We start from the raw sequence: 13,707 nt of genomic DNA, 5'->3' as shown, positions 1-13,707 counted from the left end.
TGTATGGAGTCAATATGATGGATTAGTACTGTGCATTGCCAACAGGGTATAGCGGCATTATACCGTATTACACCTAGCTTTGCCCACAAGTACTTGATTAATCTGGCACGATTACACAGACACCAAATCAATCAGCACAAAGACTGCTCAAGAATCGCAAATCGACTTTCCCTGACTCGGAAAAACACTGGTCGAGATTATTTCACCTTGTAGTACGAATCTTTAGTGTAGCACTCTTGCTTTGTCTATGACATGTAGTGCTGCACATTTGCTAACCTGCATTAACAAGCAATGGGTGCCAATACTTTCCATCAGCATGAAGATTAACATATCGGCACCCCTTGCTCGGTTTGGACTGCTCATTAACACAGGCTAGCATGTGCTGCATTTTGTGCAGCGCTGTGTCTCACAGACAAAGCAAGGGGTGCCAACACTTTACTCTTAACGCTGATGGAATGTATTGGCACCCCTTGCTTTGTTTGCTCGTTAATGCAGGCTAGCAAATCTGTTGCATTGTGTGTCTCAGACAAAGCAAGGGGTGCCAATACTTTACTCTTCATGCTGAATGCAACCAAGACGTTTTATTACACAATGTGGGTTCTACAAACCCACTGTGTGAACAGGACACCATTTTGGATTTGGAGGAGACAGATATGAAATTGTCAGCTATAAAATGATTCATGCTGAAATGCATTTATATAGTACATTGATTCTGCCTTTGCGGTCTACTTTGGACCGCAATCATTTTTATGTTTGAGGATTTGACTACAAATACTTGAAAAACGCCCGTCATTAATACCAGGCGAGTGTTAAAATATTTGCATTCGTGTGCCAAGGATATATTCTACCGACCCTATAAACAGTGGCATTGAGTGTATACGGGTTTATTAACATGCATTTGTGTATGTGTGCGTGTCCAACAAACCCATATGCTCACCTTTGAGATGAGCTCATCATGGTTGGCCAGGTGTGCTCGGCAGTGGATGCAGCTGTAGGTGCGGTGGCAGTTGGGCAGGTAGGCCTGGAAGGTTTTTGACTTGGTCATCTTCACCATCTCACAGTCGTGGTTCTCCTCGCTGGGCTCGTCGGCGCTGGCGCTGGATGAGTTGCAGCTCTGCTGAACTTGCTGACAGAAGAAACACTGGAAGATGCAAGCAAAAGCCGTCGTTGTTGTGGAGTGGGTGTGTGGCACGCTCCACACAAACACCACGGGAGAAAAAACAACCTTGGAAGAGTAACAAGAGGGGAGAGAGAGAGAGGGTATATATTATTGATCACTCACGGTGAAAGGCTAAATCTTTACCCAAGGCGCATAGACAATACATTAAGTGTTTAAAAGGAAACTAGTAACACATTCATGCATTTATGGATTGTTCACATCCTTTGAATCAAACAAACATGAATAAGGAAAATGCTGCTGCTTCACGTCTAACAGATTGCGAACGAGTAAGTTTTTGCCCCCTAGCAAGTACCACATGCAGCTCAAATTCACGTTTAGGCATGTTACAGAGGCAGCAACCCGTTTGGTGCACTGAGGAGACCAAGTCAAGCCTCTCATTAATGCGGAGACACAATTAGCATTATTCTTAATAAAGCCCAAACTAAAGCTTCAACCACGGACACATTAAAAGCCAGAAGTGTCAGATCCAGAGCAGTTCTTTCATAATAAGGCGATGAATGAATTGAATACGACGTGTTACAGGAGTTAGAAGGAGACGCCTTTGTTAATCAGATGTAGTGAAACCTGCAAACGTCCATCACGTTTCATGTTTGACGTGATCCGTTTTCACTTGGCATACAGATACACACAATGTTTTAAATAAATAATGTTTACACTGCAAAAAATGGCCTTTCAAAAATAAGAAATAAAAGATTAAAACAAAGCATATTTGCTTGAATCAGGTGAAAAAAAAAAATCTGCCAATGGAACTAGTCAAATTTGACTTGGTAAGATTTCTTAAAGTAAGATGAAAAATCTAACCTGTTTTTAGATGAAATAATTCCAAAATAAGATTGGGGAACTTATTATGTGAGATCTCATCTCATCTCATTATCTCTAGCCGCTTTATCCTGTTCGACAGGGTCGCAGGCGAGCTGGAGCCTATCCCAGCTGACTACGGGCGAAAGGCGGGGTACACCCTGGACAAGTCGCCAGGTCATCACAGGGCTGATTAACTCAAAATAATCAAAATAGTTCTTATAACAAGATCGTACTTCTTACATTTAGCCATTCAAGTCATTTTTATTTATTTCATTTTAAGGGTATTTCACTTAAATTCATGACAAAGTCTTAGCAGTAAAAACTGAATTTAAGATAAATATACTAATATTAGGATTGTTAAATTCTACAACTAAGCATTGCTAGCTTAAAAGATTCTCATTTTGTGACCTGTAATTAGTAAAATACTCTAGATATGAGACCAGAGACTATCTTGAATCAAGTTGACGACACGTGTAACATTGCAACAAGTTTATTTTTTTTCCCATTTCAACATTAAAACATTTAAACATCTCTTAAAGGAATACGCCACCCCCAAGTGAAATTGAGTCAGTCCCTGCAGTCCCTAGAGTTGGATGAGTGAGCCAAAGCGTTTTGTAGCCGACCCAGCCATTGTCCTGATCTGGAAACGTCCCGGTTAGCTTAGCTTAGCGTAGTCGCTGTAATCCGGCGTGTCCAGATAGCATGGTCGTTGCAAAAGTGAATCAAATAACTCAAGATTTTTTATAATTATTTCTCATGACCTGTACATTCACATCGAGTACACATCTCAATGCAAATTAACACGAAGGGATTTACTAGACCAATTTATATTTGGAACTATTTTCGGCCACAGCACAGGCAAAGCACCGCTGCGGGCGCAAAGACACCACGCAGCACCACAACTTCCGTCAATACACCAGTGTTACCAGGGAAACCAGGGTTTTCAGGTGCTGCGTGGTGTCTTTGCGCCTGCAGCGGTGCTTTGCCTGTGCTGTGGCCGAAAATAGTTCCAGATATAAATTGGTCTAGTAAATCCCTTCGTGTTAATTTGCATTGATATGTGTACTCGATGTGAATGTACAGGTCATGAGAAATAATTATAAAAAATCTTGAGTTATTTGATTCACTTTTGCAACGACAATGCTATCTGGACACGCCGGATTACAGCGACTACGCTAAGCTAAGCTAACCGGGGCGTTTCCAGATCAGGACAATGGCTGGGTCGGCTACAAAACGCTTTGGCTCACTCATCCAACTCTAGGGACTGCAGGGACTGACTCAGTTTCACTTGGGGGTGGCGTATTCCTTTAAGATTCCACTTCCCCAGGACCTCAGGCACCAAAAAAAAAAAAAAAAAAAAAAAGTCTACGCATTTTGACTTACAGTGCTTACACAACGCCAAAGCAACAGTGCATTTTGGGGGCACTGACTATTCATGTGTACGAGGGGTTTACAAGATCAGGCACAAAAAAAAACCCCACACCCCACTGAACTTAACTCACAGCATTCCAAAAAGACCTCACTAAAACGACCTCCACTCACTCATAGCCTTTTTGAAGGCACTTGTCTGGTCTAGAGTATATACAGCATCTAGAAGGACCTCACTCTGAATGACATAGGCTACGTTTACATTAGACCGTATCTGTCTCGTTTTCTTCGCGGATGCACTGTCCGTTTACATTAAAACGCCTGGAAACGCCGGGAAACGAGAATCCGCCAGGGTCCACGTATTCAATCCAGATCGTGTCAGCTCCGGTGCTGTGTAAACATTGAGAATACGCGGATACGCTGTGCTGAGCTCTAGCTGGCGTCGTCATTGGACAACGTCACTGTGACATCCACCTTCCTGATTCGCTGGCGTTGGTCATGTGACGCGACTGCTGAAAAACGGCGCGGACTTCCGCCTTGTATCACCTTTCATTAAAGAGTATAAAAGTATGAAAATACTGCAAATACTGATGCAAATACTGCCCATTGTGTAGTTATGATTGTCTTTAGGCTTGCCATCCTTCCACTTGCAAGTAGTAAGTGATATGCACTGGGATCACACACACAGCGGCTCAGTCCCGAATCGTGGCTTGTGCACTTCACTCGCACGCTCTGTGAGCTGCGCAGGGCCGGAGTGCGCACCCTCCAGAGGGCACTCGCTGTTCAGGGTGGAGTGATTTGGAGCGCAGGATGCCTGCGGAGCCGAGTGTATCCGTGTATTGGCGTTGCTATGTGCACGCAAATCGTGTATTGGTGTTGCTGTGTGCACACTAATCGTTTTAAAAACGTTAATCTGATGATCCGCTGATACGGTCTAATGTAAACATGGGCTGAGAAACCAGTCGCAGCAAACTTAGAATATGTAAGATGGAGTTGAATTGTAATGAAAGATTCAAAGATTTCAGTAAAGTTCATTTATTCCCAAAACAAGATGAACCGCATTTGACAAAATGTCCAAAATGTACGTACTTTTTTTAAACTTTTTATTTTCAAAGGTGCTTCAAATAAGACTTTTTCAAGACATTTTGTCTATACAAGATTTTCAAGATGGACTGTCTAAAAACTAGCCTTTCTAGCTAAATGAGGTTTTGCTTGTTGGGCAATTATGTCTTATAATAAGGGTGGCTAGATGTTTTGACTTGAAAATAGACAAATAAACTTCCTAAGATTATTTTTTGCAGTGTAGTGAATTTAGTTTAAAAAAAAGAAAGGGACTAGAGACAAATCTAGTGACTTTCTGAGCAGACGTTAGCAACTGACCTGCACTCGGTACAGCTCTGAGCTGCTGGTTATACGAGTTGTGAAAGCGGATCTCGTCGACTCGCCACCAGTGTGTAAAACCTGACCGAGTTGTTTGTACGAGTGGATCTTCCTAACAACCAAATCACTGATTAACACTGTTCCCAACAAACACTGTATTCCCCACCTATGCGCTTACGTTCTCCATACATCAGAATAACATCTTCGGTGTGGTTCAACATACAAAACAACTGACATACAAAGAATGTTTGTAAAAACAGAATGAAAGTCGCTAGTACAATCAATCAATAGATAAATAAAAATAAGGAAGGTGAACAAAATGATAATACTGACAGTACAATGTGTGTGCTGATTGGCCTTGTGTTTATATAGTGGTGGTGTTTGTAGAGGTAGGGAGATATTGTTTAAGACTTTTATGCCAGTGGGAATGAAGGAGTTACAGAAAATGTTTTTCTTGGCAAGGGAGACTTTGTAGCGCCAACCTGATGGTAGTAAACGGTACATAATCTTCTTATAGATGTTTACAAGTAATACAAGCAAGTTATTCCATCCATAACCTTTCCTTCATGCTTGCTTCCTCGATTATTTTCGTCTACATTCTTGGTAGCATTCTGTAAATATAGTTTGTGGTATTACAACCGAAGACTTACTTTGCATTTCTGAATATCAAGGAAGGATTCTTCACTGGCTGCATTTCAAGGATGACACATGATCGAATCCCACTGAAGGACTGTAAGGTACTCTGAACTGTACCAAGGACCGAGTCTTTTGTTCAGAGAATTTTTGTCCGTTCTTAAAAGCACGCACAATCCTCAACGCACATACAAGGCGGAACCTTTTCAACGACGCACACCTGCACGCGAATGTCCTTTTTTAGACAGCATTGTGGCAGGGGAAACTCATGAATATTCATGAGGAAAGTGCTACCTGATTTGGCTGGTGAATGCCTTACTGTTTCATCGCCTTATTTTGACTTTGGAACCCAGTCTTGGAGAACACACATGGCAATAATGTTAGGGTTGATAAAAGCAATCTAGTTTGGAAGGTTAGAGAAGCAGCCTTGGGCCCAAAGGGTTGTTGGTTTGATTCCCAGGACCAGCAGGAAAAACATGAGAGGAGTTGAGTGAATGAAGAGCACTTTCCCCTTCCTCTATCACAGCTGAAGTCCCCTTGAGCAAGGCACCTAACCCCCAACTGCTCCCCGGGTGCTGTAGCATAGCATAGCATAGCTGTGTGTGCACGCGCTCATTGCTCACTTGTGTGGCGTCACTGCTGCAGATGGGTTAAATGCAGAGGAGGAATTTCACTGTGCTCAAATGTACATGTGACAAAGGCTTCTTCTTCAATCAGGTAGCACTATCCTTATTAATGTTTGAGCATTCCCTTGCCACCACAAAAGAAATTCGCACACCTGCACACTCACTAAACCGTTCCTTTGTGTTTTCTCCAAATGTGAGGAAGAAGTCTTGCCTAACCTCAGAAGGACCCATCCTACCAAAAACACTATTTTGTGAATTTTCACAAAGTCTTCCTTCTTTACATAGGTCAGAGAAAACACCAAAGTTGTGGATGCAGAATAATTTTCTAAAACTTAACACAGATAAAACAGAAAATCATGCTTATCGGCTCCAAATCTTCATTGTCCAAACCCTCCAGTTTCAGTCTTCACATCGACGGTGCACTTGTTAAATCTTCACCTGTTGTTAGAAACCTTGGAATATTGCTCGACCCCCTCACTCAACTTTGATCCCCACAGTAAACCCCTCACCAAGACTGCTTTCTTCCACCTCCGGAACATTGCTTGCCTTCGCCCCTTTCTTTCCACTAGTGATGTTCAAACATTGGTCCGCTCCTTCATCATGTCCCGCCTAGATTATTGTAACTCCTTTCTCATTGGCCTCCCTACTAAATTCCTTCAAAGACTACAATACATTCAGAACTCTGTAGCGAGACTTATCACCCATACCAAACCATCTGCTCATATCACCCCCATTCTTTCTCAGCTTCACCTATTTCACTAATTCTATCCAGAATATAAAAAAAAAATAAATAAATATCATACTTCATTCCATTAATCCCTTGACTGACATCATAGGGGTGCCATGCTGCAGAGGGCAATCAGTGACCTCCAATGTTCTTGGTCTTCCACCAATCACAGCAGTATGTTGGGGGCTTGTCTGGACCACTCCTTTATGCTGTCAAGCCAGGATTTGCGCTGGCGTCCTCTTTCCACTGTTCCCTGGAGGATGGTCTTGGCTAGTGAATCATGATGGGTCACATGGCCGTACCAAACAAGCTTGCGACGACGAACTGTGGCTAAGAGTAGCTCCTACTTGCCTGCATGTGCGGTGATCTGCTGTAGGACGTGCTCCGAGTATAAAATCATACTACTCACCTTCAAAGCTCTCCATAACTTTGCGCCTTCTTACATCTGTGATCTCCTGACCCCTTATACTCCATCCCGCTCTCTCAGACCCTCTAGCTATAATCTCTTTGCTGTTCCTCGCACTAAACTCTCTACCCTGGGTGGCAGGTCCTTCACCACCATGGCGCCCAAGCTCTGTAAGACCCTTCCTCAACCTCTCCGTGACTGCTCTTCCTTTCTTCAAATCTCACCTTTCTGTTTCATGAACATTTCTCCAGGGGGCCACACAGTGGTGTAGTGGTTAGCACAGTTGCCTCAACAAGAAGGTCCTAGGTCCAAGCCCAACTCTGTGTGGAGTTTGCATGTTCTTCCTGTGTCTCCGTGAGTTTCCTCCAGGTGCTCCGGTTTCCCCCACAGTCCAAAGATATGCAGGCTAGGTTAACTGGTGACTAAATTGACCGTAGGTGTGAATGTGAGTGTGAATGGTTGTGCGTGTCTGTGTCAGCCCTGCAATAACCTAGCGACTTATCCAGGGCCTCTCACACAGTCAGCTGGGATCGGCTCCAGCTTGCCTGCGACCCTGTAGAACAGGATAAGCAGCTACAGATGATGGATGGATGAACGAACGAACATTTCTCCACCAGTGCATAAACTCGCCACTCTTTAGCAACTTTTTTTTTTGCCGTTCTCTCTGACCTGTGCAAAGCGACCTTGAGTTTGAGAAAGTCGCTATATAAATGTAACTTATTATTAAATGTTATGATACAGTATGTAGTTTGATCATGACAAGTCAATGAGTATGCAAAATGATTTAATGAGGACATTTGGTGACTTAAAAAAAACAAAAAACATGCATTAGCTACTTTCCCCTTGAAAATAGCTGGCATACAGCTGTTACAGCCTGTTGCTGCATTTCCTTTTATAGCAGTGCGTCAGCTTCCTCTTAACTTGTTTGCCCTGGCAGGACGCTCGTGCTCTGTTGGTATAAACTGACTGACCTAATAAGCCACAAATTCCTAAAATATTACATGATGTGGGTTGAATAAATGCATTCAGAGCCCTTATCCTGGCGCAGACAATGAAAAAAAAAAAATTATATATATATATATATATATATATATATATATATATATATATATATATATATATATATATATAAATAACAGGAAAATGTTACAGCTCCGAGCATGCAAAAGAGAAAAACAAAAGACACTTCCGGAACAGAACAGGAAGTCTGGGCTATACTGCCATACAGACGAGAAAATGTGCGCGTGCACGCGCGCGCACTCCTGCTCTACTGTCGCACGAGGACCTGGAAGAGAGCACGGGTGCGCGCACAGACACACACACACGGGCACGAGCCCCGAGAAAGCATCTCTATAATAAACAAATCATAAGGAGACAATTAAGATGTGCAGAAGTAAGATTACTCAAGTACAAAGAACCAGGGATATGAACTGATCTGGAATTTATAAAATCACTAGTATGAGAGTAATTCTATCACGTTTGTCTTATTTTTGTTTGTTTGTTTGTTTGTTTAACAAAATGAAGTCGCTGAGATAAAGACGTCACTACCGGTCGTTGGAAGAACAAAGAACGGTCACTAAGCGCGCGCGCAAATCTCCAAATCTTAAGGATTCGACTCTCATTCTGGTTTCAAGTTTAGTGAGAATCAAATGAGTCGATTCCACGAGTCGATTCCATGAGTCGATTCCTTCCTGATACTTTTTAAAAAAGGATTTAAAGATTAATGTATATTTTTTACAAAACAATATTAGTTCAACCTGATACGTTTACTAACTTCACGTCCTCTCATTAGAACATTCAGAATGTTTTTATAATGAAGCAGTTCGCCTAATTTTATACACTAAAGCCAATTTAGCTTAATTAACGCTGCATCTTTAGTAGTCACGTTATTTTTGCTACAATCATGTTGTTATTTTGTCATTTGTCGCCACCCAGCTAGTTTTTTAAAAAAAAACACAACACCACCACTTTACTCTCCATTAATACTTTCTCAGTTTGAATCAGTGTGAGCGCGAGTCCGAATCGAATCCTTTTTTCCACAATGTAGAATCGACGGTCAAGATTCAGACTCGACTCCGAGTCAGGAACCGATTCTGTGAATCACTCGCTCAAGGAAGGAAACAAGCGAGCTCAGCTCAGGGATAAAAGCTAATAAGTCGGATTATAAAAAAAAAAAAAAAAGTGTTGAGAATAACATTCTTGCTAAAAGGACCCAAAAAGCCCGAACACAGCAACAATAACAATCCGAGTCCCTTTTTGTTCGTTTGAGTCTGTTTGATCTATTTGTTACTTTCTCAGCCCAAACTTCCTCGTCTCTGTAATCAGCTTTGTCTACCTTCGTTTGCATGCATGAGTTTATATTCGAGTTACCTGCCTGACAACCTATTTTAAGCAAATGCAAATGGATTGCAAGCCATTGTGCACAGGGACAACAACGATAGCAAATTGATGTCGGTGAAACTCTTTGAGGAGAAACAAAGAAAGGAAAGAGCACCAGTGAGCACGAGGATGCAAAACAAAGAGCTACTTTAAATCATTAACAGGAGGAAGAGCAACACACATCTGCACATTTCAGCTCTGGATGTTGCAGAAGACATGATCAGCCTGAAAGCATGTGTGTGTGTTTCTGTACCTTCTCCATCGACTAAATGTCTACCACGTTTTTGATGTTTTGGTTTTGTGCTTATAATACAGACACACATAGCTAACACTTTCCTGTCTCTCAAAACAAATCAGCAATGAAAGGGCTGTCATTGTCATTACATTACCATTCACTCTATACCAAGAATAGCCTTAACACACACATACAGCTGTTAAATAATAAAAGTATAGCAGAATTAAAAAAAAAACAAAAAAACTTATTATAGAAAAGAAATTCTCAACTCACCACCTGAACAGGACCTCCTTCCTCAATGTAAAGCTCCAACATAAACACTAAACAGTTGACTTAAATCTGATTTTATTTTTCTTTCCTACAGCAGACTGAAGCTTGTTGCTCTTGTGTGATTGTCTGGGTTCAGTTTTGCTGAATCCTGAGCAGTGTTGTGTGTCAGCTGCTGTGTTCATGTCCCTGCTTTGTTGCTCTCGTCTCTTTGTGTTTGTGATAGACTAGCTGCTTTGTGTCCACGACGTCATCAGGAGGCGGGGCCATAAAATGATTGGCACTTACGGGGTGCAGTAACAAGCGTGGGGGGGCGGGACCGGGCTGAGAACGAGAACCCGGATGTGTAAATAAAAACAAGGTGCACGGTGGCGTTTTTATATTAAACATAAATATAATATTGCCACTGAACGACGTTGATAGATTGATAAATAGTTGCTTGCGTATGTATGTAGCCAACATTTTGGAAAAGTATGGGATTTAAAACATGCTAATTTCCAAACCTGAAAAAAAAAATTGAATTAAAAATTATATTTTGGAAAAATGTGGCTATTCTGTTGTCAACGTAATGTAAACACAACGGTTTTCAATCGGTTGTTTTTAGAGATCCTCTTATTTTTCTACACAAAAATCAACCTCTCTAATGCATCGCAAATCAAGTTTTCCATTAAAATAAGAAAAAAATGAGCAAAGAAATTGTTGAAAACTTGAAAAATACAACTGGAAAAGTATTAAAATGGCTGGAAGAAAGATAGACAGATCTTAAGGAGAGGGCGGCACGGTGGTGTAGTGGTTAGCGCTGTCGCCTCACAGCAGGAAGGTCCTGGGTTCGAGCCCAGCGGCCAACGAGGCCTTTCTGTGTGGAGTTTGCATGTTCTCCCCGTGTCCGCGTGGGTTTCCTCCGGGTGCTCCGGTTTCCCCCACAGTCCAAAGACATGCAGGTTAGGTTAACTGGTGACTCTAAATTGACCGTAGGTGTGAATGTGAGTGTGAATGGTTGTCTGTGTCTATGTGCCAGCCCTGTGATGACCTGGCGACTTGTCCAGGGTGTACCCCGCCTTTCGCCCGTAGTCAGCTGGTATAGGCTCCAGCTTGCCTGCGACCCTGTACAGGATAAGCGGCTACAGATAATGGATGGATGGATCTTAAGGAGTCCATTTAGGGTCCAATTACAATATTTGTATCTTGACCAACTCAATATTCCTGCACAATATAATCAATTTTTTTTGAGAGAGAGAGAGAGAGAGAGATTGCTCTCCAACTAAAAATGTAAATAATTACTGTGTTATAAATAGTACAAGAGTCACCGGGGTAAACATGGCATAAACTATCAGAGCAAAAGCGTCCATTCAAGGAACAAATACCTGTCTGTAACCAGAACATAATCTTACATCCCTTTAGTATAAAAGTGAATTTGATTTTAAACATAACAGCACCTCTACTGTTTCACATCTGAGGTCAGACTTACATTGTTTGTAGCTTGAAGAACAAAATGTACCTGTAGGCTTTGGGCGCTTTGTTTTCAGCTGTGTAGTATCCAACACAACCTTGCTTTGTCTTAATAACATCCACATATTGACGTTCAACACCAAACACAACTCTGATTGCTACAGGGCACTGGTGGGCAGTCACGATGCTGAATAAACAGCAAGGTTGTTTCAGAAACCCATCCATCCATCCCCCCCATCCATCTATGATGCCCCCCTCCCATCATACTTATGCGTCAAAGAGCATCTGCTATGTCTAATAAATAATAAGTGAAGGGATGATGGTCTAAAAATAAAAGATGGACACTAAAAGCATCCCTGTAGAACATTCCAGCTGGAAATGAAAAGGCGGCCTAAATATCAAGAGCTTCACATTATATCATCATTTCGGTAGAATGTCATTTATGATTGGGGAAATAAATAATAAACATGCAGTCTCCTTTTATTAGTCACACAGAAGCAAGGCTGTTCAGTGATAAATGATCATCAGCTGTGTAAGGAAGCTTTGAGGTATGATGTCATTTGTTTTCACTCTGCGTCTATGTTCAATAACACTATCATTCGTTCAACTGAATAACAGCGTTTACAGATTGATAAAGACACAGAGATGCAATGTAAACGATGCTAAATGATAATATAGTTATGTATAGACTATGGTAGGAATTTTACCTAGGTGTGTGACCTTCACTCATGCACTTGCAGACATTATGAGATCATGCATCAAGTGATGTGTTTATTACTCTTCAACAAAAATATTTAATGTTTAATGCAAATGTTTGATACCTTTTTGTTGCAGGAAGTGGAGGGTTTTTACTCATTCAGCAGCATTGATGTCCCACTGACTGATCTGTGTTTGTTTGTTCAGTGTTTATTCATATTTCTTCCCTTATTTTCAACACCGACTCTGTTGATTTGTTTTTTTTTTTTTTTGCGATGGATGATGCATGCAAGAATAAAGAAAAAGCGACTTGGGTGTGCGACGAGGTTTGTCAATAATAATAATAATAATAATACGCTCCAGTTCAACTTGCATTAGTGTTTTTGTCTGCGCAAGCATGCACCACTGAGCCTGGGTTTCCATGAAAAGCTGCAATCAGACGGAAGAACTTGTTCATAGCCTACATAAAACTGTTCCTGTCCAAAATGGAGCAGAATTATATTTATTTCTATTCTGTACGACGCATGCAATACATCAAACCGTGTAGAAATGATAACCGGACATGTCTAGTCGGTTAATTAAAAAAAAAGATAAACACAAATTTTAATTATTATTTAATTCCCCACGTCAAATCCCGAAGCTCATCTTCACACACTAACTCGGGTTTATTTCTGAGCGTTTGTTTTGATACCAACTGCAGCGAACGTGCTTTGAGAGAGAGAGAGAGAGAGAGGGAGGGAGGAGAATAATAATAATAATAATAATACACGCCATTGACGCCATGCCCTTCCACTGCCATGGTAACCAATCAGAATTAGACCAAACATCTTTCAACCAATCACCTGCTCAAACTCTAATACCCGCCCCCATCCCCTTTCTTACGAGCCAATCAGTGCCGCGCTCTGACTCCGTGACAAGCCGAGCGCACGAGCACGTTCATTCGCTCACGCTCTCACAGCGCCATGTTTGTGTGTTACCGAGCGAGCGCGCGCTCCTGCTGCCACAGCTTCGTGTCGACGTCGACGCGGGAGCGAGCACGCAGCCGAGGCGCGTCATCGAGGCACGTGGAAGAGGTAAACAGTTTGCCCGCGTGCACGTATCAGGCAGGAAAGAGGATTTATTTATTGACACGTGGTGGAGAAAGGGGCGTGGCTGAGCAGTCTGATCATCGAGTCCTCATATTAATCTCTTCATGATCATCAGGGGGAGGGTTTAGATTTAGTGCGGGTGCTGTGGGCGGAGCCAGTAATAGAGCAACATAAGAAAATGACCTGAGAATTAGATCCACTTTTTCTGCACATAATAATAATAATAATGCAGGTATGTGCTTAAAACTAAGCAAGTCATAAAAATTTTAATCCTTAGATGATTACTACTCATCTCATCTCATTATCTCTAGCCGCTTTATCCTGTTCTACAGGGTCGCAGGCAAGCTGGAGCCTATCCCAGCTGACTACGGGCGAAGGGCGGGGTACACCCTGGACAAGTCGCCAGGTCATCACAGGGCTGACACATAGACACAGACAACCATTCACACTCACATTCACACCTACGCTCAAT

At 41.9% G+C, this 13,707-nt stretch overlaps 1 protein-coding gene across 1 annotated transcript in view; it reads right to left on the bottom strand.

Moving 5' to 3' along the window:
* The window catches only part of ypel1 (yippee-like 1), a 42,869-nt gene extending 32,634 nt beyond the window's left edge, over window positions 1-10,235 (bottom strand). Inside the window, exons 1-2 of the mRNA XM_060907424.1 lie at window positions 10,009-10,235; window positions 938-1,225 (exon numbers count right to left, since the gene is read on the bottom strand). Coding sequence (XP_060763407.1) covers window positions 938-1,225; window positions 10,009-10,050 — 330 coding nt within the window. The 5' untranslated portion in view covers window positions 10,051-10,235. The remainder of the gene's footprint in view (window positions 1-937; window positions 1,226-10,008) is intronic.
* Between the last annotated feature and the right edge of the window lie 3,472 nt (window positions 10,236-13,707).

This window comes from Neoarius graeffei, chromosome 24, assembly GCF_027579695.1.
Source record: "Neoarius graeffei isolate fNeoGra1 chromosome 24, fNeoGra1.pri, whole genome shotgun sequence".
NCBI classification, from domain to species: Eukaryota; Metazoa; Chordata; class Actinopteri; order Siluriformes; family Ariidae; genus Neoarius; species Neoarius graeffei.
The sequence above is the reverse complement of the archived record's forward strand: the minus strand, read 5'-3'. Positions and strand labels throughout refer to the sequence as shown.